General features: G+C 36.6%; 2 protein-coding genes across 2 annotated transcripts; both read right to left on the bottom strand.

The window, feature by feature from the left end:
* On the bottom strand, positions 1-12,050 carry LOC134790477 (carbohydrate sulfotransferase 11). The gene is made up of 4 exons (XM_063761283.1): positions 11,522-12,050; positions 10,782-11,039; positions 7,330-7,534; positions 1-466 (listed from the first exon to the last, which is right to left on the bottom strand). Exons 1-4 carry the CDS (start codon positions 11,780-11,782, stop codon positions 237-239), a joined length of 954 nt encoding a protein of 317 aa, XP_063617353.1. The 5' UTR covers positions 11,783-12,050; the 3' UTR covers positions 1-236.
* Positions 12,051-12,246: 196 nt separating this feature from the next.
* LOC134790476 (intraflagellar transport protein 80 homolog) lies at positions 12,247-26,680 on the bottom strand. Its single transcript, XM_063761282.1, has 14 exons — positions 26,516-26,680; positions 24,040-24,207; positions 23,604-23,710; positions 22,279-22,457; positions 21,909-21,998; positions 21,595-21,732; positions 20,843-20,967; positions 20,211-20,459; positions 19,731-19,891; positions 17,925-18,134; positions 17,243-17,387; positions 16,447-16,600; positions 12,543-12,683; positions 12,247-12,347 (listed from the first exon to the last, which is right to left on the bottom strand). Exons 1-14 carry the CDS (start codon positions 26,608-26,610, stop codon positions 12,300-12,302), a joined length of 2,010 nt encoding a protein of 669 aa, XP_063617352.1. The 5' UTR covers positions 26,611-26,680; the 3' UTR covers positions 12,247-12,299.

Below are 26,680 nucleotides of genomic sequence, written 5' to 3'. Positions count from 1 at the left end.
CCGTGCCGGAGGTGCGGGCGAGGCGAGGGAACTCCACTTGGGCTGCGTTGATGGTGTGGAGGGCGAGGAGCGAGTAGTCTAACAACGTCTCGTTATTTCACCTAATAAGAGCGTAACTTCGATTTTATGGCAGCGGCTTTTTGGTGGAGGGTTCGTGAGACTCTTCAAGTTGGGGCGCTTACTGTACATAAGCAAATATTTTGACACATTGCACTTAGACTACGAGTAAATTCACCTTATCCTAAATCGAACCCGACTATACTATCCAAATCGTAATCGAATATTTTATAGTCGTACTTGTACAACTTGTACAGCTTCCTAATGAGTGGCAAGTCTAGCTGTGAGAAGTACTTGCGTAGTTTATCGGCCGTGCCGGAGGTGCGGGCGAGGCGAGGGAACTCCACTTCGGCCGCGTTGATGGTGTGGAGGGCGAGGAGCGAGTCGTCTAACAACGTCTCGTATTTACCTGGAAATAACAACAAATACAGATGTAGTACATAATTATTTTCCATCGTATTTTCACGTACGAAACGAACGTGTCTTCAGTCAGTCTCGGTACAAAAAGTACTGAGGTTGACTGTAGTATAAGGTTGTTGCATAATTATTTTCCCACTTTGAAATAAAACAATTTTTTTTTGTAATATTTATTTATTGAAACAATTAATCGACAATATAATCACCATCATTATCTAGAAAATGTAACCATCTGCTAGGCAAATTTTCAATACCCTTAGCCCAGAATAAAATGGCTGAGAGGCAAAGTAGTTGGCAAGGTCATTTTTAGTTCGCCGGAATTTTCGAATTTCTTTTCACGAAGATGCTGTTTCAAAGCCCGAAAAAGTGGGTGAGGTATTGTTGTCCAACCGAGCTCCTCTAGAAATTTACAGGTCATTTTCGCCGTATGTGGTCTTGCATTATCATGAAGTAATGATACTTCGAGACGTTTTGGCCTTTTTTCTTTAACAGCGTTCGCCAACTTCTGTAGTTGATTCATGTAGGCTTCGGCATTGATAGTCTGATGGTGGTCCAGTAACTCCCAAAACAACATTCCTTGCGAATCCCAGAAAACTGACAGGAGAAGTTTCTGGCCATGCGGACTGCTTTTAGGTGACCGTTTATTGGAAGGCATCCAAAAGGCTTTTCGTGTAACGTTCTCGTACAAGACCCAGGACTCGTCTCCAGTGATGATCGACTCCAGGAAGCTCTTTCTTTGGGGGCGCAGCAGCAGACTTTCACAAATGTTGACACGTAATGCACGTTGAGCATCGGTCAAAGCATCCATCTTGACAAAACTTTACGGTAACCCATCGATTGCAGATGGCGATCTATGGTACTGTAGTGATATTTTAGATTTTCCTCTAAATCCTTGTTGGTGGAATCCGGATGCAACTCAAGCTCGCGCCGCAATGCTTCTTCGCTTTTTTCGATTTGAACTAAATCCCTGTAATAAACCCGCGCTTATATACCCTACGTGAAAGATTCGATAACATACTTCTACGAGTATATACTAGATTTAATCTAGAATATTGCCGAGTCTACTGAAAATATCAAGAAAATTTAGAATTGGGAAAAATATTATGCAACAACCCAATAGCATGACAAATACTAACGTTTCCACGAAAATATAATGGAAAACAATTATGCAGTACCTAGTAGTACCTACATCTGTAATACGTTAGGACTTAATCATTGTGTTTTACTCTTTCGAACCAGCACCTTTAATTAAGTTGTTGTTAAGCATATATACCTACGTCTATAGACGTTGCTCGACCGAACCGGTTAAGTAGATGGTGTAACGGCTTAGGTCCTTGAAGATGTACAAAAAATAATTTCCTAGAACTGCCTTTTGCTAGAGAAACTAAAGTCCAAAAAACAAAAAAAAAATTCTCCATAGCGTCGGGATTGGTCGTTATACTCGTTATCGTTAACGAATGAACCGAGATATTTAGTGGTGATGTGATGATGTCACTGACAAAACAGGAATTCGTCGTCCGGATACTTTTCGTAGAGACACGTGGTTCGAATAAAAATCTCATCACAGGAAATCGCTAGCATTAGGTACCTATTTTTCCGTAAAATTCTCTGCCTCTGGGGCCAATTTCGAACTTACGTTGTGATATCAAAATGATTCCGTTTTTATCATTCGCACTTGTTCGTATCGTATACGTATTGGCACGAGCGAGATGGACGGGCAAATGATAATAAAATAACCGTATTTTGACATCAAAATGTACGTTTGAATTGGCCTTCTTGTAGCTATAACCTTATTTATGTACCTAAATATAATGACTGATAAGTTCAAGCTACTGGTTTTAAAATATGAATGAACCATATTGATTAATATCGCTTTTGGCATTCTGTACACAATTAGTGAGTAAGTATGTTACGTATGTTGCGTATGTTCAGCAAATAACCTGTCTAACTGTAGATACCTGTCTACATTACATATAATTATTCGTTGCACATACTTTATTGTACCTATATAGTCTACTATTACACGACTAGGTCAAATAACCTTACAAACTACTGGAATATACAGACATATTCAGAAATCTCCTAGCATTTAGGAATTCTCACGCATTTACCGGTGTTTGAAGTATTATACGTATATAGAATTATACATTTACTCTAGACAGACTGAACTAATGAAATTTTTATTAAGAACGGACTCTTTAAAATAATTCTAGAAATATGCTTGGTCACTTTTAAGACCATGAAAATATCCTAAAACCTAGAATCCAGAATGCGTGTAGATAATTACAAACTGCCCTCAACAAAATTACAAGTACGTGAATGTAAACAAAACCTTTGATAATAAGTTATCAGAAAGATGATTTTGGTAATACTGAGTACTTAAGTAAATAACTTATCGGAATCATAAACATTTTTTCACATACATCATCATCATCTTCCTCGCGTTATCCCGGCATTTTGCCACGGCTCATGGGAGCCTGGGGTCCGCTTGGCAACTAATTCCGAGAATAGGCGTAGGCACTAGTTTTTACGAAAGCGACTGCCATCTCACCTTCCAACCCAGAGGGTAAATTAAGCCTTATTGGGATTAGTCCGGTTTCCTCACGATGTTTTCCTTCACCGAAAAGCGACAAGTAAATATCAAATGATACACACACATAAGGAAGTTTTTTCACATACATAAGTAAAATAGGTAGGTAACTAAATAATAATGGCTTGATTAGTATCAACAGATCTCGACGCAAGGATTAAGAATTAAGTCTTTATGCTCTTAATGGTGTCATGGGGTCAGCATCACCAGTTGCAATTTGCATAAAGCAGATCTCTTTCATGCAACTTATCTATACATTGGCAGAATTTAAATGATTCTGTTGACTATACGAGTAAACATATATAAAAAGAAAGAACACTTATACAATAAGTACCTAATTCATTTTAAAAGGGATTAGTTTTTTTTAAAAATGCGATTTTTTTACCGACTGTACATTTACCCTATTTTATTTAACCTCCTGAGCAAAGCAATTGTTATGTTTTTGAAATTGAAACCCTTAGTTACACAATAAAAATTCAAAATAAATTTTGGAATATGTACAAAAGGTTGTACGCGGACTAAGGAGGTTAAATTGATGAATACCTATAGATTTAATTCGCCTTGGATAACATATGGATATTTGTTAAAACATACATTGAATAGTTTATTAAACCCGATTACAATTCTTCTCTCCTAATAATTACATGGACGCTTTAGGAATGGGGTTGGCAACTGTCAAAGGTTTGCATAGATGGCGCCATCATAGATTGCCCCTTTTTCTATGAGATTTGGGCTGGCATCCAAGGTTTTAAAAAAACAAAAATTTGACACAATTCTAGGGATTGACAGGGCAAGCTATGATGGCGCCATCTGTTAAAAACTTCCACCGGCCAACCCCATTCTACCGTCGTCGGACTTATTTTATCAACATATTCTAATGAATATATATTTTGATGATGAACAACGTGCTATAATATAATATATATATAATAGTCACAGCGTATGGTAAAGTCGTAAAGACTAGTTATTTTTTAAGCAACGGCATGAGGCTATATTACGTCAGTACCGTTGACGCGCGCCGCAAGTAGTAAATCAAGTTCTGTTCGACATGGATTGGTTTTATTTTTGATGTGAGGATTTCAGTTTGGTAAACATACAATGGGCTCTTTTATGTTTGCTTGTAATGATATACATGCAAACTTGTTTTAATTATGTCTACGTTATCAGGTTTCAAGGGTACGCGCTGTAATAATTCCACGGTTTTAGTCACTTAGCCTGACATAATCCGGGGAGCCTAGGTAATTTTCAGGTACTGAGAGTGCTGAGAACCGTTCGTGTGTAGGCACTGCCGTAAAATTAAGTAGGTATTACAGCATCTCATTTGTAGATTCGTCTATTTTTTTTGTGAAATCGTCCCTTATTAGGGTTCCGTAGCCAAATGGCAAAAAAACCTTATGGATTCGTCATGTCTATTTGTCTGTCTGTCCGTCCGTATGTCACAGCCACTTTTTTCCGAAACTATAAGAACTATACTGTTGAAACTTGGTAAGTAGATGTATTCTGTGAACCGCATTAAGATTTTCACACAAAAATAGAAAAAAAAAATTTGGGGTTCCCCATACTTAGAACTGAAACTCAAAATTTTTTTTCTTCAAACCCATACGTGTGGGATATCTATGGATAGTATGGATAGGTCTTCAAAAATGATATTGAGGTTTCTAATATCATTTTTTTCTAAACTGAATAGTTTGCGCGAGAGACACTTCCAAAGTGGTAAAATGCCCCCCCCTGTAACTTCTAAAATAAGAGTACCTATGATAAAACTAAAAAAATATATCCACCTAAAATTGGTTTGAACGAGATCTAGTAAGTAGTTTTTTTTAATACGTCATAAAACTCATAAATCGTACACCGCAATTTTATTATGTTACTTGCTGCTACGGAACCCTTCATGGGCGAGTCCTACTCGCACTTGGCCGCTTTATATACATATTAGTATTTATTACTTACTTTATTTATCATTGTTTGTCTCTCAAAATGACCAAATAAACGTCTCTATTGGACTCAATTTAAACTAATTACCAAAGCGACTGCGATAATTGGGTCACACATCTACTTGCATCATTGACAAACGGTAAAAGAATACGGATAAAAATAATTTTAACCCTATACATACGTCTTCAAAACTTTGTACACATTATACGCCCTATTACGATGGAATAAGGTGCAAACGTGTAAACATATATTTAACATTGCCCGTAAAATGTAAACAAGGCATTCGGAGATTTACATCGAAAGGTCACTATATTCAAATCGCTCACCGACCGCTACATTCGCTAGTGGTTGCCTAGCAACTACTGTAAGTGTGGCTTCCGAATAAGCATTATTATTACGTATCTCGAGGTCACAATACATTGGTTTTGCTGAGTCGCAGGCTTACATGTGAATATAGGGTCAGGTAAGCAATACGTCGTGTGTCGGGTGTGACGCAAGTAGAGGAGCGATTACGAAAAACGCGTGAAAAAATGGTGTCAATACTGTCAATGGTTATAAAGAGATAAAGGATAATAAATCGTATTCGAAGAATTTCGATTACAAAATGCTAAAAAATATTTGGGCAGATTTGTGCGGACCATAAAAAAAATAAAGGGAATACCTAGATAAAATACCGTCTTTAGTCAGAAAAAATGCATCATTTGATTGATCGAGCGAGCGCGAAACGCCTTCTTTTCAGCTAGGGCACAAGCCTTTTGTATTTTTGTCTTGTTGTCTTTTGTATGTCTAGCTATCCTCCTCCACAGGGGATATTTGTCAACCATTCTCGTGGAATTTCGTGAGCATGTTTACTAGTAATTAAATGTTTTTTGTTATTCTGTTTCTTTTTTTCTATAAGCGGAATCACAGGGGTTCGCGTGGTCAAAGTCATTAGTTCTCCAGTTACAAATATATAGATTTAGATTTAGATTTTTTTATTTCAAGATGAAAATTACACTATAAATTTGCTACATTCGTCAAAATTATGTTTATCTTCTCATCATGATCGTCAAAAATTACATTATATATTTAAAAATAAAAAATATTAAGATTAATAAAATTATGTCTCCCAATAAGGATCGTCATGTACAAAGAGAAACATGTCAAACAATTGAATATAAACCAAGTTAACATTAAAGTCGATGTCAACATAAATAATTTGTAACTGTCATTAAAATGTCGAATTTAAACATAAAAATATCACAAAAGAACAAAATGTCATGTTTAAAATACAAATCTACAATTTAATAATAAATAAAATTACATATGTTGTTACAAATTCAATTCCATGTACTCATTTACAGAGTACAGAGGGTTATCCAACAAAAGGTTTCTCAATTTGCGCTTAAATGTTTCGTCACACGGCTCATTTCTCAGAGCGGCAGGTAGGTGCTCGTAGTAAGTAGGGCCGATTACTCGTGGGTTCTTTCTTGAAAGTGCCATGCGACGGGGAACTGTTCTCAGACGCCCTGCAGCTCGAAGCAGTTTGCCCGGAAAGTTAATGCGTGCAAATTGGGATATATTCTGTCTTACATATATCAGTACATCAAACAGGTACTGTGAGTAGTGCGTCATTATACTATATTTTTAGCTTAGTAACTACGTCTGGATCGGACTTCGTATTAAAGCACGTGACATCATTGCGAGGACAGTGGACAATGCACATTTTGTACTTTCACAAGTGTCAGTTATGAATGTTATGATTGTCTCGGCAACGGGACCCCGGGTGTCAAATTACAAATATTTACTTCGCAAGTGGGCTTGAAGTCTCATTTACATGTTTAACGCATGCGCCTCGGAAAGTTTGTTCACTTATTTGTGACTTGTGACATTAAAGTATTTAACAGCTAAATCATCAATACTTGACAGTTTTGATAATAAACATGCCTGTTTATTATCTTAAGGTTTATCGGCTTTATTGCCATAAAGCCAATAAACCTTAAGAGAACACTGAGCGTTGTGTATATGTACCTACTTATAGTGAATTCAATTATCTACGTTTACAACTTACATTTGCTAATTGGAAAAATCCGCACGCTTCTGGCACCTTCTTCGGTCTCAGTTGGTTAAGAGAAGAGGACCGGTGTGCAAATAGGTCGCCAGTTTGAATCTTGTCCGAAGCGGTGAATTTTTCCAATTCCGTCCATCCCATTCTATTTCCATTTTTTTAACTTTATTGTATCGTATCTGCATGACAAAAAATTCTCTCTCTGAGCGGCTAAGCTAACTTAGCTGACTTTACCGCTACGCTTACATTGAAATATTATAATAATTAATAACTTATAACTCACCAACTAAAGTATATTTGATGAGACACGGATGGCACAGGCTAGTGATGGGTTGCCAGTGCTCATTGTTGACCACATCCGCAAGCTCCTCTGACCGGTTGGTCAGGAACAGAGCGAACTCCTTAAATGTGGCGTCATTCCCGAATTCTAGGGATTCGTTGCTTGGATTCTGGCGGTAGGTCCTGATGATGCGACGGCCTACGCGGTCCTGGAAGAGAGAGATTGTTGAAAATGTTGCTCAGAATGTATTATGTTATGTAGATGAAATTGTGTAGTATGTCTGTGTGTTTGGCATTGTATGCTGAGTTATAAATTGACTAGCTTCTGGTCGCGACTTCGTCGGCGTGGAATGGTGATTATTGATCAACACTAGCCTATGTCCTTCCCCGGGCCTCATTTGATCTAAGCGTGAAGAGGTAACACTAACAGACAGACAGTTTTCACTTTAATAATATTAATAGGGATATCTGAATAAAGTCTTACGGACCTTTACGAAAACCGGACTTTAACCTCTCATGTGCCGTGATATTTTTTTTCTAATATTTTCCTCGTACGCGGATCCGCGCGCGGCATATGAGGGCTTAATAATCTACCATTTTTGTTTTATTGTTCTGTCACTTCTGTCAGTACCTATGTGACCAAAGTTCGAGATTCGCCAAAACCGTACGATATTAAAAGCGGTCGTGGTCATGAACAAATCTGGTCTATTTGCAAACTGGGTTCGTATTTCACGGTGCCGCTATGTTTCGCATTTCCTGACTAACTTTTGTTTATCGATTCTAAAAAATAATAATATAAACGATTATCAATCTGTGAGGAAACGGGTAGGTAAATTTTGACTTCGGCTCGAGACGACTCTGTTTCGAGTAAGTAGGTATTGTACAGTCACCACACGGGATTGTTATGCCATTTAGGGTTCTTTCTAAATTAGAAATTCTAAAGCGTAAATATTGAATAACCAATTTAGCTAGGACCCTAAATGGCGCAACAATCGCGCAAATCGCGGAGCGTCATGGTACCTATGTTTTTATGATTGTTCCTTTGGGACGGTAGGTATAACTGTTCATCAGATGCGGTTTCTAATAAGAATATTTCAACAAACATTTTATTTATATTTTTTTCGAAGCCAACTCTCGGGAACCATCCATGATAAAAATAATAATGCCATAATGTGGCCATAATACTCAGAATCAGGCATCAAGTAGGCACGTATGGGCAACCTGGCTCACATCTTGTTGATAGTTCAATGAACTCTGAAACCTGGCTTTTGACTTGACTAGGTAATAAGTAATAACCACTTCTTGACTTCGTTCTGCGCTGTGCGGCCTTAGATTGTGTTTTGAATCCATATTACTTATTGTGATTATTATTCCGTTATTTTATTATTAATACTGTAGCTCTGTGAGCAGTAGACCTATCGAGTCTCTTGCATAGCCTAAAAAACAACAAATGTACGTACGGGTCATTTATTTTGACAAAAATAAAACCAAAAACTGAATCGACAAAAATCCCATAATATTGAATTATCGATCCTTCTCACAAAATTTCACAAGAATCGGTTGAAAAATGCGATATGATCAGTCTGAAACGGAGACGCTTTGCTCGCTCTTCAGGCTCGCTCGATCAATAAAGCTATTGCTTGCGTCTGCATTAAAATGCCCATTTAAAGGAAAAACAGTAATTTTGTCTACAACTAGACTACGTCACTAACGCTAAAAGATACGTTGATAGTCAATATGTACAACGGCGTATTTCCGTTTGAAACGTAAACAACATACATACTTAAGTAATGAACTAGACGTCATGATACTAATCTCATAATTTAAACTATTATCTTATTCTTATTCTTACTTGTTGTTAGCATGTTGTAAGGTAAAATCGCCATCAGATCATCATCAGAAAGCACAAAATTTTAATAATTTAACAAACAGAGGTAGATAGCAGATATAGCCAGTGAAAGTTTGTGGTCGTAAAAGTGTGAAGATTGCTATATGTCTACATGTTGCTCGTTATCTAAGATTTTCTTACAGGTACATATTACTGAACAGTCAATACAATGTAGTAGTTTTGTAGCTACCTGTGTTTATAAATAAGTAAATAAATATTAAAAAAACAATTTTACACAGACGACCAAGTTCCACAGTAAGCTCCATAAGGCTTGTGGTCTAGTAACCACTAGGCCACGGCACATGAAAAGGCTCAAATAATTTTTTTCTTTCTTTTTTTCTCCAATTTTTTCTTCGCCTGGTTTGAAGAGTTCCTAATTCTGGGCGTGCTATATTTCGTTGAGTTACGAAAATAACACACTTTTTCGAAACTTAGTGGCAGATTTTTAAGACATACCTACGGTGAAATTTGCGCATATTATACAGAAAACTGAACTTTATCCACCAAATTTTAACGAAATTTGACGAAAAAACAATTCGGCAACAAAATAAAATGGGCCCATTTATGAAACGTACCAAAATAGTTATCTCCAATAGTGTCAATAATAAAAGTCAAACTCATTAATCCTGTCAGTCACTTGTGTTTGGACAACAAATGGTTATCAATCATCGTTTATGGGTCTGGCGACAAGGCCTGCTTATTTGGAGACAATAGGCGTTTATCAATTTAAATTAAGTAATCAATTAATCATACAAGTTACGTAGCTGTATATAAGTTTGAGGCATAATTAAATTAGTTTTAAGACTTTTAAGTGATCTATTTTCAAATCGGTTTTCATTCTTTATATAGGTACCTATACCTACTTGCTGGTCAATTCGAACGTGCACCTGACCTAACATCAAACCGATATTTGAATCATATTGGAATCATATCAGTTATAGTTGAAATTATTTAAGCTGACCGTTTACGACTATGAGAGCTCATATAGCTGTCACTCGCGCGTTCATTTCGCTCTGACTTATCCGTACATACATAATGCGAGCGAGACGCCCGCGCGAATGACAGCAAGGTAGGTAACCAATAATTGATTTCACGTTCGAATTGGCCTTTTGGTAAGTTTTGGACTTTTGAAATTAGGTATAGCTCTGAAACCTCAGAAGTAAAATATGGGTAACTTTTTAAAATGTAATAATGTGTCTGTAGGAGTAAGTATTCTCTTTCTTCTTCTTTATTACAATAAACATAAGTCTATATTGCATGGATCATACTACTGGAAGAACTGGGTATGAAAATAGACTTAAATCATGTGTTAAAGCAGTAACTAAATCAAATTTATAAAAACAATCAATGACGAAACAAACCTGTAATTAACTTTTGGCATAAATACCATGACCATAACTAAAGTATACCATAAATAAATAACAACTAAATCAAATTTATAAAAACAATCAAAGACAACATAAACCTATATTTAACTTTTTTTGGCATAAATACCATGACTATGAGCATAACTAAAGTATACCATAAATAAATAACAAACCAAAACTAGTTAACAAAATAAAACTCACCTGAAAATACTTAGCACTAGGTGTATCCCCTTCTAACTTATTCCTATAAGCCGAGAGCAACCGCTCAAAGGGGTTCCGGACTATAATCATCTTGTGATAATTTTCTAGCATGTAATCTCTGTCCCGTTTTGACACGGAGCTTAGGTTTCTGAACATGCCCGGAGAGTGGGCCAGACTGCCCGGTATTGAGAGTACATTAGTATTGTTCCATTTGCCGGCCAGTATCATTAGCACTCTCTTCCAATTTGTACAGGCCACCTGTAAAAAAAAGTTTTGGAAGTTTTTTTAATGAGTTTTGGCAGAATGTGTGAAAACATAGTCCTACTACAAAAAATTAATAGTAAATTTAAAAGGAAATAAATGGATTATCTTATTTTAAATTTAGCCTTATTGTAACTGGCTGATTTCAAGATTTTCCAGCAATTTTTAACCTTAATGTTGTATACACAGAGTCCAAATGCCAGTCCTAAATATGTGGTCAGTATTTTTGTTGAGAGGTCAAGTTTAATATAAGGTTGAAAATGATAACTGAAATATTTTTATTTACTATTAAGAAATAGATAAGAATACTAATTAGGTACATTAATTTAATGTAGCAGCTTATGTTATGAGTCATGTATTTATGGCTTTAGATTCCATGGAAATGTCCCCAAGGGCAACGGACGTAACGTCCAAACGTCTAAAAACTTTTAAGATGAATCAAAATAAGTAAATACTAGACAAGTTTGCCTTGAACTCACCTTTGGGACGTAGCAATAGAGAAGTTTTCGATGTTCGTCGACTAAAATGTGTTCTAAACGGCTCGGTGGCAAATCATCTAAGCTCCATCGAGGAGGGAAACGCGAACATGTATCTTGTATTAACTCCTGCCGTGCCAAGTTCAAGGATTGGGTCAACTCTAACGAATGATTTTCCGTCTCAATGTCATTTGAAATCTCATTATCATCCCCGCACACACATAAAAAAAAGTTTATTAACAACAAACTATTCACGGCACGCATTTTTCACAACAAATTAAAATGAACATCACACTTTTCTTTCTAAATTACAACTTTCGTCGTTTTAAAATGTGGGACACGCGCTCTAGTGATAGAAACCGATACAATGATACTAGTTTCAGGTTTGCAACGAATAGTCAGACACTGTTTTTGTTATAAAACCAGCTTGATTCAGAAGTTTCATTTTAGTTTATTTTTACGAAATGTTTTTATGTTACTGACGGCCACACACATCCACGACTTGCAGCTTTGACAGTTTTACTGAATGAAGAAGCGTGCAGCGTGCCGCGCTGCGCCTTGAGGTGGGAGGAAACAACCGGCTTCACAGAGCAGGATATAAAATTAGTAGTACGCCTTATCAAACAGAGATAGAATGATGCGAATAAGGTAATCGGGGTGGTTCCAGCTTTGAACGGTTTGAAGCGTTTTTCAATAAAGGGTCAACTAAAAATAGATTCCCAAAAACATAATTTTTGCAACCACTGTTTATTTAATATGTAACGAATTACAAATTATTTTATTACTTTGCTGATATTTCATTGGATGTCAATCGTTCCGGGATTGTGTTCTGTAACAAAATTAATATCATTTATTAATTTACTAAATTATCTTAAGTTGCATTTAACCCTTTGAAGTCAAGGTGGGCATAAGTGACGAGTCACCTATGTATAGTGCTCACAGATATGTCACTGAGCCAGATACGACTAGTTGTATGTAAAACTTGCCGTCACCTAGATTGAAAAATAAATAAAGTTTTCTTTACCCTTAAATGTTGTATATAGCACACTTGATGGTACTGTCTTATAAGCGAAAAGGCTTCTTCCGCTACGCTCAGTTGGTGATGTTGCCAAGCCAGTACAGCAAGGCACGCCCATAAAGTGTCATCTTCCACCGTCCGGCACAGCTTTAAAATAAAACGGTTAATTTATTGCACTCGTAAAGGTTACTTTAACTACTTAATCCAGAATACTGCCAGTAAATAATAATTTAGTTATGTCTCTACATATAAATTAATATGTTAAGCCTTGTAGTTAAACAATGCACAAGCGTTAAGCACGTTATTTTACAAGTTTTAAAGTAAGTAAATCACCCAAAGAAAAATTATGTCAAAGTCCCCAACGTTTTTTGTAAAATCAGCAAATGTTTTCAATTAATAATGATCACCCTATGATGTCCATGCTTTTATCGCCTATCATCGCGATCGTCACGTTCTTACAAGTTACAAGTACAAGTAGGTATAGGCAAGAGTGCATCCTATCCGGGATTGAAGCTTCATCAGCCTGACTAAAAGTTTAATAGGCTAGTACTTCTACACTACATATAATAAAGCTGAAGAGGGTCGAAAGTCTGTACATGGAAGATATATAAAGTATGTACATTGAAAAAAAGTTGGCTGGGGATACTTAGAATTGATAACAGAACACGTTGCAACAGTTTTTAGAATTTTTGTCTGTTTGTCTGTTTATCTGTTTATCTGTTTGTCTGTTTATTTGAACGCGCATCACGTGAAAACGGCTGAATGGATTTTGATGAAAACTTTACTAATCTGTCGAGAAAATCCCCGGCCAGGTTATAGGCTATAAAAATTCAACCCCTAAAATGCGGGGTAGCCACAACGATCGATTGACTTAAGTTTGCCCCTGAATCGTATGGCGCTCCTTAGGAAGGAGGGGCAAACTTTTTTCAAATATGTGCTAACACTAGAGTACCCTGGTAAACTAACAGATGGCGCTGAATTTAATACGATGGGACATAAATAAGCCACCGAGGAAGGATTTTGCCAAATTAACTCTAAGTTTAGAAGACCCCTCTTCTAAAATTTCAATCATTCGTACGGATATCAACAAATTTAATTGAATAATTGTGTTGATTTAATAATACAACAAAATTAAACAACAATAAATTAATTGCCCCTCATTGCACAGTGCCATCTTTTGGGGATCTGAGTAAACATTAAGTAACCAAGAAAACTAAAAATGGGTTTACATAGTTACTTAGTGGTAAAATAAACACACATATCAACACGCGTATAATTGCATAATATTATTTATTTTCTCCGTCATGAATTATACCTAATCGTAATTATATCAAATCCATATTTATACGTAATATCGCCTCCTTAAGCACTTTATAATGGCCACGAAGGTGGGTACTTTGAAAAAAAAACATTGACCTCTGTCATTTGCAGTGCCGGATTAACCCTTTTAAGCAAATTAAGCACTTGCTTAGGGCACCATGTCTAGGGGGCACCAAAAATTATCGAAAAATTTTCGCGCTCGCTTCGCTCCCGTTTTCAATAACTTTCTAAGATATGATAAAGGTGACATTCGGGTGGGGACTGCAGCAGCATTACTCTGTTGCAACGTTACTACTGCAGTACTTCCGTGCAGCATTTTCGTGATAAAATGATGTGACTGATTTCCATACTAAAAGTAAAAATGTACAACTGTCTATCAAATTGCGTTTTTATATCGAAAAATTTTCGCGCTCGCTACGCTCGCGTTTTCAATAACATTCTAACATGTTTATGATAAAGTTTGGCATTTGGGTGGCGACTGCAGCAGCATTAGGTACTCTGTTGCAACGTTACTGCTGCGGCACTGTCAATTTTCGTGATAAAATGATGTGACTGATTTCCGTACTAAAAGTAAAAATGTACAACTGTCTATCAAATTGCGTTTTTTTATATCGAAAAATTTTCGCGCTCGCTGCGCTCGCGTTTTCAATTACTTTCTAAGATATGACAAAGGTGACATTCGGGTGGGACTGCAGCAGCATTACTCTCTTGCAACGTTACTACTGCAGCACTGTCAATTTTCGTGATAAAATGATGTGACTGATTTCCACACTAAAAGTAAAAATGTACAACTGTCTATCAAATTGCGTTTTTTTATATCGAAAAATTGTCGCGCTCGCTTCGCTCGCGTTTTCAATTGATAAAGGTGACATTCGTGTGGCGATTGCAGCAGCATTAGGTACTCTGTTGCAATGTTACTGCTGCGGCACTGTAAATTTTCGTGATAAAATGATGTGACTGATTTCCATACTAAAAGTAAAAATGTACAACTGTCTATCAAAATGCGTTTTTTATATCGAAAAATTTTCGCGCACGCTTCGCTCGCGTTTTTAATAACTTTCTAACATATGATAAAGGTGACATGATGTGACTGATTTCCATACTAAAAGTAAAAATGTACAACTGTCTATCGAATTACGTTTTTTTATATCGAAAAATTTTCGCGCTCGCTTCGCTCGCGTTTTCAATAATTTTCTAAGATGTGATAAAGGTGACATTCGGGTGGGGACTGCAGCAGCATTACTCTGTTGATGTTGCAACGTTACTACTGCAGCACTGTCAATTTTCGTGATAAAATGATGTGACTGCTTTCCATACAAAAAGTAAAAATATACAACTGTCTATCAAATTGCGTTTTTATATCGAAAAATTTTCGCGCTCGCTTCGCTCGCGTTTTCAATAACATTCTGAGATGTTTATGATAAAGTTGACATTTGGGTGGCGACTGCAGCAGCATTAGGTACACAAAAAAATTCAATGCAATCTTGATGGCAGTGGTGGGCAAAGTACGGCCCGCGGGCCATCTGCGGCCCGCGAATGGATTTTATCCGGCCCGCCGCCGGTCCTATGAAATAATTACTATGTGGGTTATATGGCATTGGCTCACGATTATCACAAATCAAAAACAAATTTGGCTACAATTCTGGCCCTCCACTTAAATTTCCTACACTTTCTGGCCCCCCATGAAGAAAGTTTGCCCACCACTGCCCTAGGGAGAGGGGGCACCATGGTCTAGAAATACTTAGGGCATCAAAATATCTTAATCCGGCCGACTGGTCGTTTGCGGAGTCAAACGATTTGGGACTCGCATTTTATACGCATTACCATGCCTTCCCGAAAAAAAAACGAATCATTCGCGAAAGTTTCGCAACGCATTGAGGTTACTAGGGGCACGTGGTCTTCCTCAGGAGTCTGAAGAAGACCACGGTAAGTGGCGCTCTAGCCAGGCAGGCCGCTTCGCTTTCGCTCGCGCGCGTATACCTTACTGTATCATCCGATATTCACCTACTACTCTGTCGTTTAAATCCTTAGAGAATATAACCAAACGGAGACCATGTCTATAATTTTCGGTACAAAATAGTCTGGCGTTTTTTGCGGGGGAGGGGCACATCAAATGTGTACCTATTACGTAACGTAAACATAGCCATGTCAGATAAACGTCGGTTGACCATTGGCCGCCTATTTTCGACAGAGGGGAACGCCTGTTAATGACCACTCCGTTTGGTTATAATTCTCTAAGTTTAAATCACGTGTAAAATTTGAATAAGGGCGAATTAAACTATTGATTTTGGAGTGTAGTTTTATTTAGTGGTACCTAATTGTAAAATATTTTATCTGGACTTCAGTCCTCTAGCATAACCATATGTCAACTTTACTTCAAGTTCCGCCTCCAGGGGAGAGGGAGAGAAATTAGGATTAGAAATTAGCCGCTTACTGACACAGACCGAATTCCACGCGGGCGGAGCCGCAGGCACAGCTAGTAATATAATATAATCTAAACTGTCGTATGATTCCTATGATAAAAGATACTTAATTATTTATAGGAACTTACAACATAATAAGCTGTATAGTAAACCTAACAGCAATTTACCTGTAAAGCCGCTTGCCACATATTAGCAGCGACGTGTTTGAGCAACTTTTCCGGGAAAGTTGCTAAAGAAACGTGCAGTAGCGAGCCGTTGCCGCGACAGATCCGTGCGACGCCGTCCTCTACGCTCATTACCGTCGGGTTGCGACCCAGATCACTGTATAAAGTGTAAAATATGGGATAAATAGGATACTTTCTACATCGAGATGTTTTTATAACAATAATTATCGTGACAAATGAGTGTACAGTAAGTTACTGTCAGTAACACATAAGAGTTACCGGTTGTCGCGGCCTATCGACAGACTTTAACGCAAGGATTATTGACATTGATGTGAAGTTTTATAAGACCATGGTCCTCGACATAGTGCGTCCTCAGTCCATACAATACAAGGGAGGTACATCCCTAGTCAGGTTGTAACTAATTGAGTGATAGGAAATAATAACACTGGGTCTTTTGGATAGTAATTAATACAACTCATGAGTTTGCAAACAAAAGAATAACTTATTATGTTACGGAATTTAATTAGGAAGGAAGTAACCAACGCATTATACATGACAGTACACGCTCTAAAAACATTAAAACCAAGCTAATATGTATTATAATTGTTAGTAACCCTGAAACAGTTTCAATGAAACGCGCAAGTAGAAGTATTAAATGTAATTAGACGTATAAAACTGTTTAGCTTGTATTGTAGTCCTGCATTGTACTTACTTAAATGCATAAATGTGGTGGTGGAAGCGTTATTCGTATTTTTAACTAAAACCTTCATTAGTAAACCTATTGAAATGTAACACTTACGAGATCTCTTTACTGACTGTGGTCAATGCTAGCCAATCTGGCTGAGTGGCGGCCTTGGGACAGCACCAGGCTACGGCAGTGCTGGCTCGTAGTCCAACAAGTAGTTCCGTCTCAGCACTCCACGCTATACTTAGGATCTGAGACCCTTTCAAAAAAATACATACTCATGATTTTATGACAGTTAAGCTTACGCCAGTTGAACAAATTCCAAAATCTCATTTATGTTAAAATATAGCGATAAATTTATATGTGGACATTGAACCTTGAGACTACCTAGTAGCAAAACCTGATGAACCAGCTAGACTAGATGGGTAAGAAACTGAATATTCATAGCTCAGAATTAATAGATCATTATCAGTTTAGCGACACATGATTATTGTTTAGAAAAGGATACACACTTCAGCATTGTGTCAGAGGGGCTCGGAACCGGTATTTTTTTAAAACCCCGAAATAGCCCAAAATTTTGAATTATTTTATGCTCTTTACGTAGGACTGAATCATATATTTAGGTAACAGTTTTGTATTATTAGGTTGTCCCATTAAAAATGAAATAATAAACCAAAGAACGACTAAGAACGTAATAATACCGGTATTTTTGTATAGAGCAAATACCGGTTTCCAACCCCTGGTCAGAGTATAATCACTTAATTAAATATCTAATTTGAATCCCTTGGTGTCTTACCCAATTTAACAAACTTTGGTTTGTTATCTTTGACAGTAGCAACGTACAGGTCTCTATTGTAGTCTAACAATGCCAACTGCCTCTCAGAAATGGGTCCTGTTTGGCTGAGAGCTATGGTTGACACTGTCATTTTATGGGTCAGCTTCGTGACAGTGTTGTCCGTAGAACTGCGTACGATAAGCCCAGTCGGCAGATCAAAAACGTGGATCACTGAAAAGAAAACAACTGAAGTGACCCGAGATCTGAGAAGAGGCAGTAATGGCCAAAATACCAAAATATCAACTAAATCGTTGTCTTCAAATAATAAGGATTGCTATAAACAACTAACGGATTACTTAATAGCACTCAGTACACGCTATACTTCTGCCGATTTAAAGTTATGAACATAATGGCCCCTTATGAACTCAGATCCTCACAATTATATGCCATGTAAATCCATAATGAGAGTCAGGTATCATATATAGAGGCAAATATATAATTATTATTATCATCATCATATACTGACTTGTACAGTCGCCATCAGATAAATCGAAGCGGCTAAAGTACTCGAAAATATCTGAACACGTATTCCGTCGCTCCAAATTTAGGGCTTGCAAATATTCGAAACTTCCAGGTATTCGAATATTCGACTTTTACTGACGAGATATTCGAATATTCGAATAATTATTCGAATATTTAAAAAAAATAAGAAAAGGAACGAAAAATCGGTTTATTATAGTTTTATTCAAAAGCTTTTTTCACATATTGCTAAAATTAATGATATTTTGCAGAAATCCACTTATTGACTAGATTTTATCATCCTACTCTGAAATACCCACGTTTATAAAAGCAAGTAAGTACCTAAAACGCAAAAATTAGACATTTTCAATATTTCTTGATAAAACTTTTTATTATAAATGCGTCGTTGCGTGAATTAATATAACTTTAACCATCCAAACACGTATGTAAGAGAGAAACCATTTTAGTAGGTAATCACTAATCATTTTCTGATTTAAATTAACTTCTTGTCGTTAAGAAGCCTGTAAAATGGCCTTTAATTCCATTGTATTTTGAATCTTTATTGACTTTATTAGTCTTGGCAAGTTTAGTTTTGATTCCTAATGGTCGGCTGTTATATAATAAGTTATATAATTGGTATTGGAATATTTAAGGGAAAAAGTTGGCTGACTACGGGGTGGATTATTCGTTAGCTAAAGGTGCATGGTTAGATTACCTAGTTCGGTAGGTTTGGTATGATCAAATTTGTGAATTGCGATAAAGGGCAAGGTTTAGACTTCGAATATTCGCTTAAGGTACGCTTTTACTCAATAAACAAAATGATCCTTTATCTTAAAAGTTACGTAAAGTTACTTGTACCTAGAAAAAGCATTAGCCGCACCGTAGTAAAACATACTTTTTGATTTCGTTTCCTTTTGAAATTGAGTTAGGTTCTTAGATTTAACTGTATTCACGAAGCCTATTGAGAGGAATACAGTAAAAACATTATTTCCTTCGCATTTGGGTACCTACGGTTCCTCATTCACTGTTAATACCCGGCAAAATACACAGAAACTGTAACTATAACGGATGAAAATAGATTTTACCTAGTAATAAAAAATATTCGAATATTCGAAACCTGAGCGGCCGAATATTCGAATATCAAAACAGGTCGAATATTCGACATATTCGAATATTCGAATATTCGAATTGCAAGCCCTAGCTCCAATATATCAGATAACGACTGTATAACATCTGGATAACGTAGTAGGTACAGTATAAGTTACGAGACATGAGATTGCGAATTGACAGAAAGTGCTACATTATTACATTTCCTGTCAGTCTGATCAATAGCTGCAAGAGCATCAGGACCCAACGATAGGGCAGAGCGCCCTAAAGTATCAGGACGGGCACCCCATCGCGGGCTGGCTAATAGTCGTCCCATGTAGCTGTAGATAGACACCCCCGTACGCTCAACTACGCATAAACATCTGAAATAGAAGTACACAATGGGGTTGGCAACTGTCAAAAGTTTGCATAGATGGCGCCATCATAGCTTGCCCCTTTTTCTGTGAGATTTTGCTTAAAAGGCTGGCATCCAGGGCATAAAATTCCATTAAATAAAAAACAAAGATTTGACACAATCTAGGGATTGATAGGGCAAGCTACGCTGGTGCCATTTGCTAAAGGCTTCGACCGGCCTACCCCATTATACGTAATTTATTTTAACGTAATTTAATTAAACATTCACACTATAAAGACAAATTAAAAAAAAAAATTGTGAAGGTTTAAAAGCATTTTAATATTTACTTTTCCGCCAGCAAAATCATGCTAATAGTGCCTTCTTTCAAATCGAACGTCACTGGTGTATTCCACGAGGTCAGTTTGTGTATGAAGCATTGTTTGACTGTCGCAATCACAAGATGGTTGAAACCTAGAGCAATCTGTATTACTCTGTCGGGGTAGTCGAGCTGATCACTTTGGTCGGTTGTGATGTCTTTGATGGCGATGACTTTGCGACCGGTTTGTGTGCAGGCATAAGTCTTCCACGTGTATTCTCTAAAAAAGTAAAATAATCTAGAATGTTTGAGTTTTTTTTTTACACAGAATAAAAAAAAGAATAATTTGAAACTGGTATTCCTGAATATTATCAATATCATAATTATTTGTATATGAGTAACGGTATTCTTCTGCAGAATATTCTAACTATAAAAAGATAAAGACAATTTTAATAAAATTCTGAAATTTATTGAAATCTGAGCGTGTTTATTTCAGAGTAATTGATAATCCAAAGTCCATCCTAGATTAGATCAGCACTTACTATCACGTGATATGGTGGTCAAATGCTTACCTTTTTCCAATAAAAAAGTAAAGACAAACATGTCCAAACCATTATTTTCCAGACAAACCATTTTAATATAATTTTACGTTAATAATCGTACCTGTCAATAATATGTGCAAAAAGCACTTGGCTATTAGCGCAAGCAGCTGCTAATTGTGTGCCATCGGATGACCAGGCGATGCTATAAATACTACCCGTCGAAGGACGATCTAGGCAATGGGACCACTGCAATCAATTACACAATTTTTTTTATAAGAATTATTCGATTGCATTTGAGTTCTAACCGTAAAAACTTAACGTAAAGAGAATTACGATCTCTTTGAGGCTTTAACACCTTCACAATCCAGTGTCCCATATATGGGTCACGATGAACTATATCCACAAGTCCGTGTCCCATATATTGGTCGCTAATATACGACAAATACGCCTAAAAAACCTAACAGATATTTTTCATATTTTATAATCGGCCTTTCTTTAGAATTCCAGTGTTCACACTGTTAGACAGGAGCATTTAGTAAGATATTGTATTAATCCGAGTGCGCACACTTGGTGACCCTTGACCCATATGTGGAACATAGACGCGTGATTAAAGTAACTTGCTTTAACTTACGAGGAAATTATAACATTTTGTATGAGGAGTAATGAGGACTGTTAGAGTCTGTGTGGAAAGAGAAAAGAGTCGTAAAATGTATAGGGCTCTATACATTCGACTATACTCTTCTCTTTCCCAACAGACTCTAACGTGTTAAAACAACCTTTCGAACCGTTCCAATTCTGAAGTATTTAACTTTTCATTTGAATAGAGTACAAATTGACGAGTTAACTAGTGCAGAAGTGACATGTTTAACTTACCCCATTAGCATTACATAGCCTTATCAGGTTGTAGCTACCAATCACAAAAAGGTCTCCCGCCGGGGCCCAACTTACGCTCGTAATAGGCTGATCGTGTTTTACACTGACTGAAATCTGCTGGCCAAACGTGTCCCAAATCTGAAATAAAAATTTAAACATGAATTTTAGGTCCTTGAAAACAGGTAAGTAATAGCCAAAGCTCGGCTGGCAAAACAAAATCAGCTATAGTTTTTTGTAGTTTTAATTCTTGTCTTTCATACGGTCCAATAATTGTTCCTATTCTAACAAAATCCACATTGTATAAACTTAGACACCTTAAAAAATCCGTCTTCTCCACCAGATATGATGAGGTTGTTATTAGCATTCCATGTAACGCATAATACGATGCCCTCATGTGCTTTCCACTGCAACACAATACATTAAATGAGTACATGAGAAATTAATGATGAATTAATTGATTAATTTCATTAATTGTTATTGAATTGTGTCCCTTGAATTGAAGTATTTAAACGACAGAAAGATCAAAATATCAAATACATTATTAACAGCTTAGTAATAGTTGTAAATGAACTTTTAAATTGTTTTCAACATATTGCAACAATCATAGTTTAGCTCTTTTATTTAAGAATGCATGGATACGAAGTCCCCAGAGTGTAAATAACTTACAAGTTGAGAAGATTTTACCTTTGTCACCTTCGAGCCAGAGTTCAAATATTTTATAGCGAGGTAATCTCCTTTAGTATGTAAAATGGCGCCACTATCTGGGCTCCAGACGGCGCTGTAACATGACACGTCTGACTGCACCAAAGTTGAGCGGAGAAGCCCGTTGCGAGACCATATTTTAACAAAACCATCTTCGCCGGCTAAAATAAAAATATTCTTACAGTTTTAGAAATAGCTTATTTTAAGTCAATCCTAATTGTATCTAAAAAAAGCGAAATAACCTATTTTATACAACTATATATATTTTTTTTTAAATTTATTTTACAGAAAAGTATGGTACATTTTAAACTTATATTAAGTTTGCGAAACTTACGTTTAACGGCTACATCATGCACTCATTTTCAACGTTAGTACCTTAATCTAACTTACATTACTAATGTTAATACATAATGATAACATATGACCACAGTATAAGCTGTCTTTATATAATATTTACCTATCCTATTTATTTAATCATGCATTGTACCTATTAGCAACTTCTTAATTTTTGATTTAAATATGTTTTTACTACCACATTCGTCTTCAATAATTGATAAACTGTTAAATATTCGCGGTGTGATATGGCTGCGCGTTCTTTTACCATAGTAGTTGCTAGCGGTAGGCTCCACGTATTTACGACGCTTTAACCCTCTTGGCGCTCGAGTATATACTCGCGGAGTTTTAAATTCGGGATAATTAAATTGATCGGCTGCTATTAAGTACTTAACTTTATCATGCACTGGCAGGATGTTCAATTTCTTAAATAAGACCGTATAATCGTTACTACAGTTAGCTTTAGTTTTTTTATCTATTATATTTTTTAATAACCGCAGTTGTAAGTTTAAGATTTTGTCCAAATAAGTTTTAAAGGTGCGTCCATAAGCTATCAAGCCGTATCCAATTACAGCGTCAGCCAGTGCATGGTATAACATTCGTAATATTTTATTATTAACTATGTTTTTTTAACTAATAATTTTACACAGTATAGACCTTAGTCTATTACACACTATATCTATGTGTATTTTCCAATTAATGTGTTTATCTATAGTTAGGCCTAGGTATTTAAATTTATCAACTACTTCTATTAATTTACATTTACAGTCAATACAATAAATCTTCTGTTTGGTATTTACATTGTTGTTCCTTCTTGTAGCTTAGGATCTCTCTACTTGTGGGCTTGGCTAGATCGACTTAATTGCTGATTATTCGGTTATTATTCAGTAAAACCTGGTGGTCCATTGAATCCCACTATAAAGGAAATGCCTCGTTAAGGCAATATCATATACATACCTGTTATGTATGCTTACCCGTCAAAAGGCTGGCTCCGTCGGGGCTCCACTGTGCGACAAGGCATGCGCCTTGATGGGCGGCGACACTTTTTTCTATGCGGCCGTTATGATTTACTATGTGGAATCTAGCAATCAAATCAAACCATAATAAATTGATTGATAGAAATGACATTTTAATTTTCAATGACAGATCATAATTTTTGCTACAAAAATGTTTTGTCTGACTCTTAGCTTTTGCAGACAAAGCGAGAATAGGGATATTAGCGACTATCTTCTAATGTTATAGGATTGTCATTATATGTATATAGTTGGTTTATTGCATATTGAACTTAAGAATATAAATTATGCAAGAAAAAATGCATGTTCGGCCACAGGGAGGTACAAAATGAATGAATGATTCACGTACAATTTTTTTTTTCAATTTAGGTAGGTACTTTTTTAGTAGGCTACTTACTTTCCGTCAGCAGAACCGACTAATATAACATCGTGTTGATGCTTATTTGCCCCTTGGTTGATTTTAGGGAACAGATGCATACCAGTTGGGTAGAAATCGTCTGGAAACGTCGTGACCACCATGCATTCGCTGTTCACTAAATTCCATTTTAATAGTTTGTGGTCGTCCCTAGAACCATAATTACGTTAATGCTTTAGAAACCGCTATAATAACCGAGTACAAAGCAATCATTTTCGGTCATCGCCTTTTAACAGTTTTTATTGTTAAATAAAGAAGAATCGCAATCGTGAGATTACAGATTAACAATAGTGTCGTTAGTGTTAGCAATCCGACGCGACAAATTGTTTTAAACATATTTTACACTTTCTAACGTTCCTATCAGATAATGAAAATCATTACAAGATGTGTTGAACCTATAGGGACCGTGCGCGCCACCTTGTGACCTAAACATGACATTATCACTTCACTCTAATAAGCAGAGGGCCTACCGCGGTCTGGTGCTGCCCCCTATATTTCACGCGCGGGTCTGTTCTTGTGGCCTACAATCAAAAACGTAAACTTGACCTTCACACTTCTCACATTGGTGTGATGCTCCAGTGCTACCCCCTACAGCCCCTACAGGCCATGCACGCTCCCTAACCCTTACGGCTCGGCCACGACATCGAGCGACTTGCGACGGCAGGAGCGATAACCATAGGTTGGAGCGTGACACAGCGATCGGACCTTTCGCTCCAACCTATGGTTATCGCTCCCGCCGTCGTAACTCGCTCGATGTCGTGGCCGAGCCGTTCAAGTGGCGCCAGCGAAAACGCGAAAAGTAGTCAAGTGGCGCCGCGGATTTGCGCAAAAGCAGTCACGTGGCGGAGCCCCGATGGGTGGTCAGCGCAGATATAAAAGAATTTTACAAAATCGTCATTTGAAGCTTTTCTATGTTTGAAAGTATATTAAATCACATATCGTTATAATCAGCGTTAAATACGCTATTTAAAATGAAATTATTATAATGTTTATACTTTTGGCCAGACCTAATCAAACTCCGGAAGCATGACAGTTTTCCAGTTTCCTTGTTAAAAATGAATACCACAATAAAACAAATTGATCATTGGAGGTGATTGCTAGTTAATTATCAAATTAAGACATTTATTTTTAAGATTATAACATTAAAAGGGACCTAACATACAATTTATTTTACAAAACAACCTCTTAAAAATCAAGACTAAACTCGGACTAAGCGGTCGATCCCGAATGAATGGTCCTCACCAACAAATTTTATACCCAGTGTATTTGTGTTTCTTACGGTATGCTATCCTTGGCTAACTCACTACCTAATTTTGGGCGCTAGAAGAGCATAAGTATACTTAAATGCGTTCAATTTCACCTCTAAATACGGCAACACCTCATTAACCATGGTATAATAATATACTCCGCCTGGTACTCTATTCCAAGATTCGCGTATGACCTAACTGACACGGGCCTACGTCATCATGCTGTTTACAGGTTCTCAAACTTTAAAATGTGGGAGAATTTTAACCAACGGTGAAAATTATTTTAACGGCATTAATTTTAAGTTATTCATGTAGAAACATAGTAAAATGAAACAAATCTAATGTATTAAATTAAACTTTATTTATCTATACAAGACAAACGTTTAAAAAACTAATTCCAGTTACACATTAATTACCAAGCTTACGACGTCAAAAGTTTGGAAAACACTGCGACTGCTGACACTGAGCGAGAAGGAAATAACAATTAACACGCGTTCGACAAGGATGACGGTCAGGGCATGGAGTTATCTAGATCCGAATTGTCAAATGTGACAGCGCTATCCTGTGTTGCCAGTAATGTAAACAGAATTACCCGAACGTCTGAAATTTCTTTCGTGAATCGGAAGATATTGCTAACGAATAATTAAAAATGACGTGTTATTGTAAAATTTAAGATAAAATACATTATAAATGAAAATTATAAAATTATAAAGAAATATTTTAACTTATTAACCATAGCTATAATATACCCATGTAACATGTTATGTTGAAATAAAGTGGCAATGTTATTGTGACGTAGGCCCGTGTCACTCTGGGAATAGAAGACCATGTTTTATTAGACCATGTCATTAACCACTCACTGGTGGCCGACAGTTTACTGGTTTTCGCATCGACCCGTGAGTGACGGGCCGTCAGTTTACTGCTTTTCGATCCGAACATTAACGGGTTGACCGCCACTTGAAGGGCTAATCCAATCCATTCGTATTTTGAGGGCACTAACATTGAAAGGGTTAATAAGGTTTTGTTCTATAGGTTAGGTAGTTCCTAGGCACATCTTTACCCTTTATTATCGTTTTAATTTTTGTAGATGGTAAGTAAATAAAGTCGATATTATTATGTAAGTACATAGCATAAATAAAAGGTCATTGGTCATAGGACATAGTCATAAAAATAATTGCAATTATTTCTTTACGTACAAGGTAATTACTTACCCGCAGGAAAATACGTCTTCTGTGTTATTCCAACTAACACTGACTACAACTCCAACATGTTTAGGTTCTTTAAACGAAGAAAGTTTTAATTTCATTCTGATAACTGATTGTTACCGCTTATCACGAAATTGAGAAATCTTTGTTATGCTTTTAAGTCTATTTAGT

Source organism: Cydia splendana, chromosome 5 (genome assembly GCF_910591565.1).
Source record: "Cydia splendana chromosome 5, ilCydSple1.2, whole genome shotgun sequence".
NCBI lineage: Eukaryota > Metazoa > Arthropoda > Insecta > Lepidoptera > Tortricidae > Cydia > Cydia splendana.
This window is presented reverse-complemented; position numbering and strand designations above follow the sequence as displayed.

Excerpts from the sequence above, each read along its gene's own strand:
- LOC134790477 (XM_063761283.1), bottom strand. The coding sequence starts at position 11,782 with ATGCGTGCCGTGAATAGTTTGTTGTTAATAAACTTTTTTTTATGTGTG. Across the intron at positions 11,040-11,521 it reads TCTATTGCTACGTCCCAAAG|GTGGCCTGTACAAATTGGAA; the intron begins GTGAGTTCAAGG and ends TTTTTTTTACAG. Across the intron at positions 467-7,329 it reads CATCAAATATACTTTAGTTG|GTAAATACGAGACGTTGTTA; the intron begins GTGAGTTATAAG and ends TGTTATTTCCAG.
- LOC134790476 (XM_063761282.1), bottom strand. The coding sequence starts at position 26,610 with ATGAAATTAAAACTTTCTTCGTTTAAAGAACCTAAACATGTTGGAGTT. Across the intron at positions 20,460-20,842 it reads TTTGCACATATTATTGACAG|AGAATACACGTGGAAGACTT; the intron begins GTACGATTATTA and ends TTACTTTTTTAG. Across the intron at positions 16,601-17,242 it reads ACAGTCAGTAAAGAGATCTC|TGATCTGGGTCGCAACCCGA; the intron begins GTAAGTGTTACA and ends CACTTTATACAG.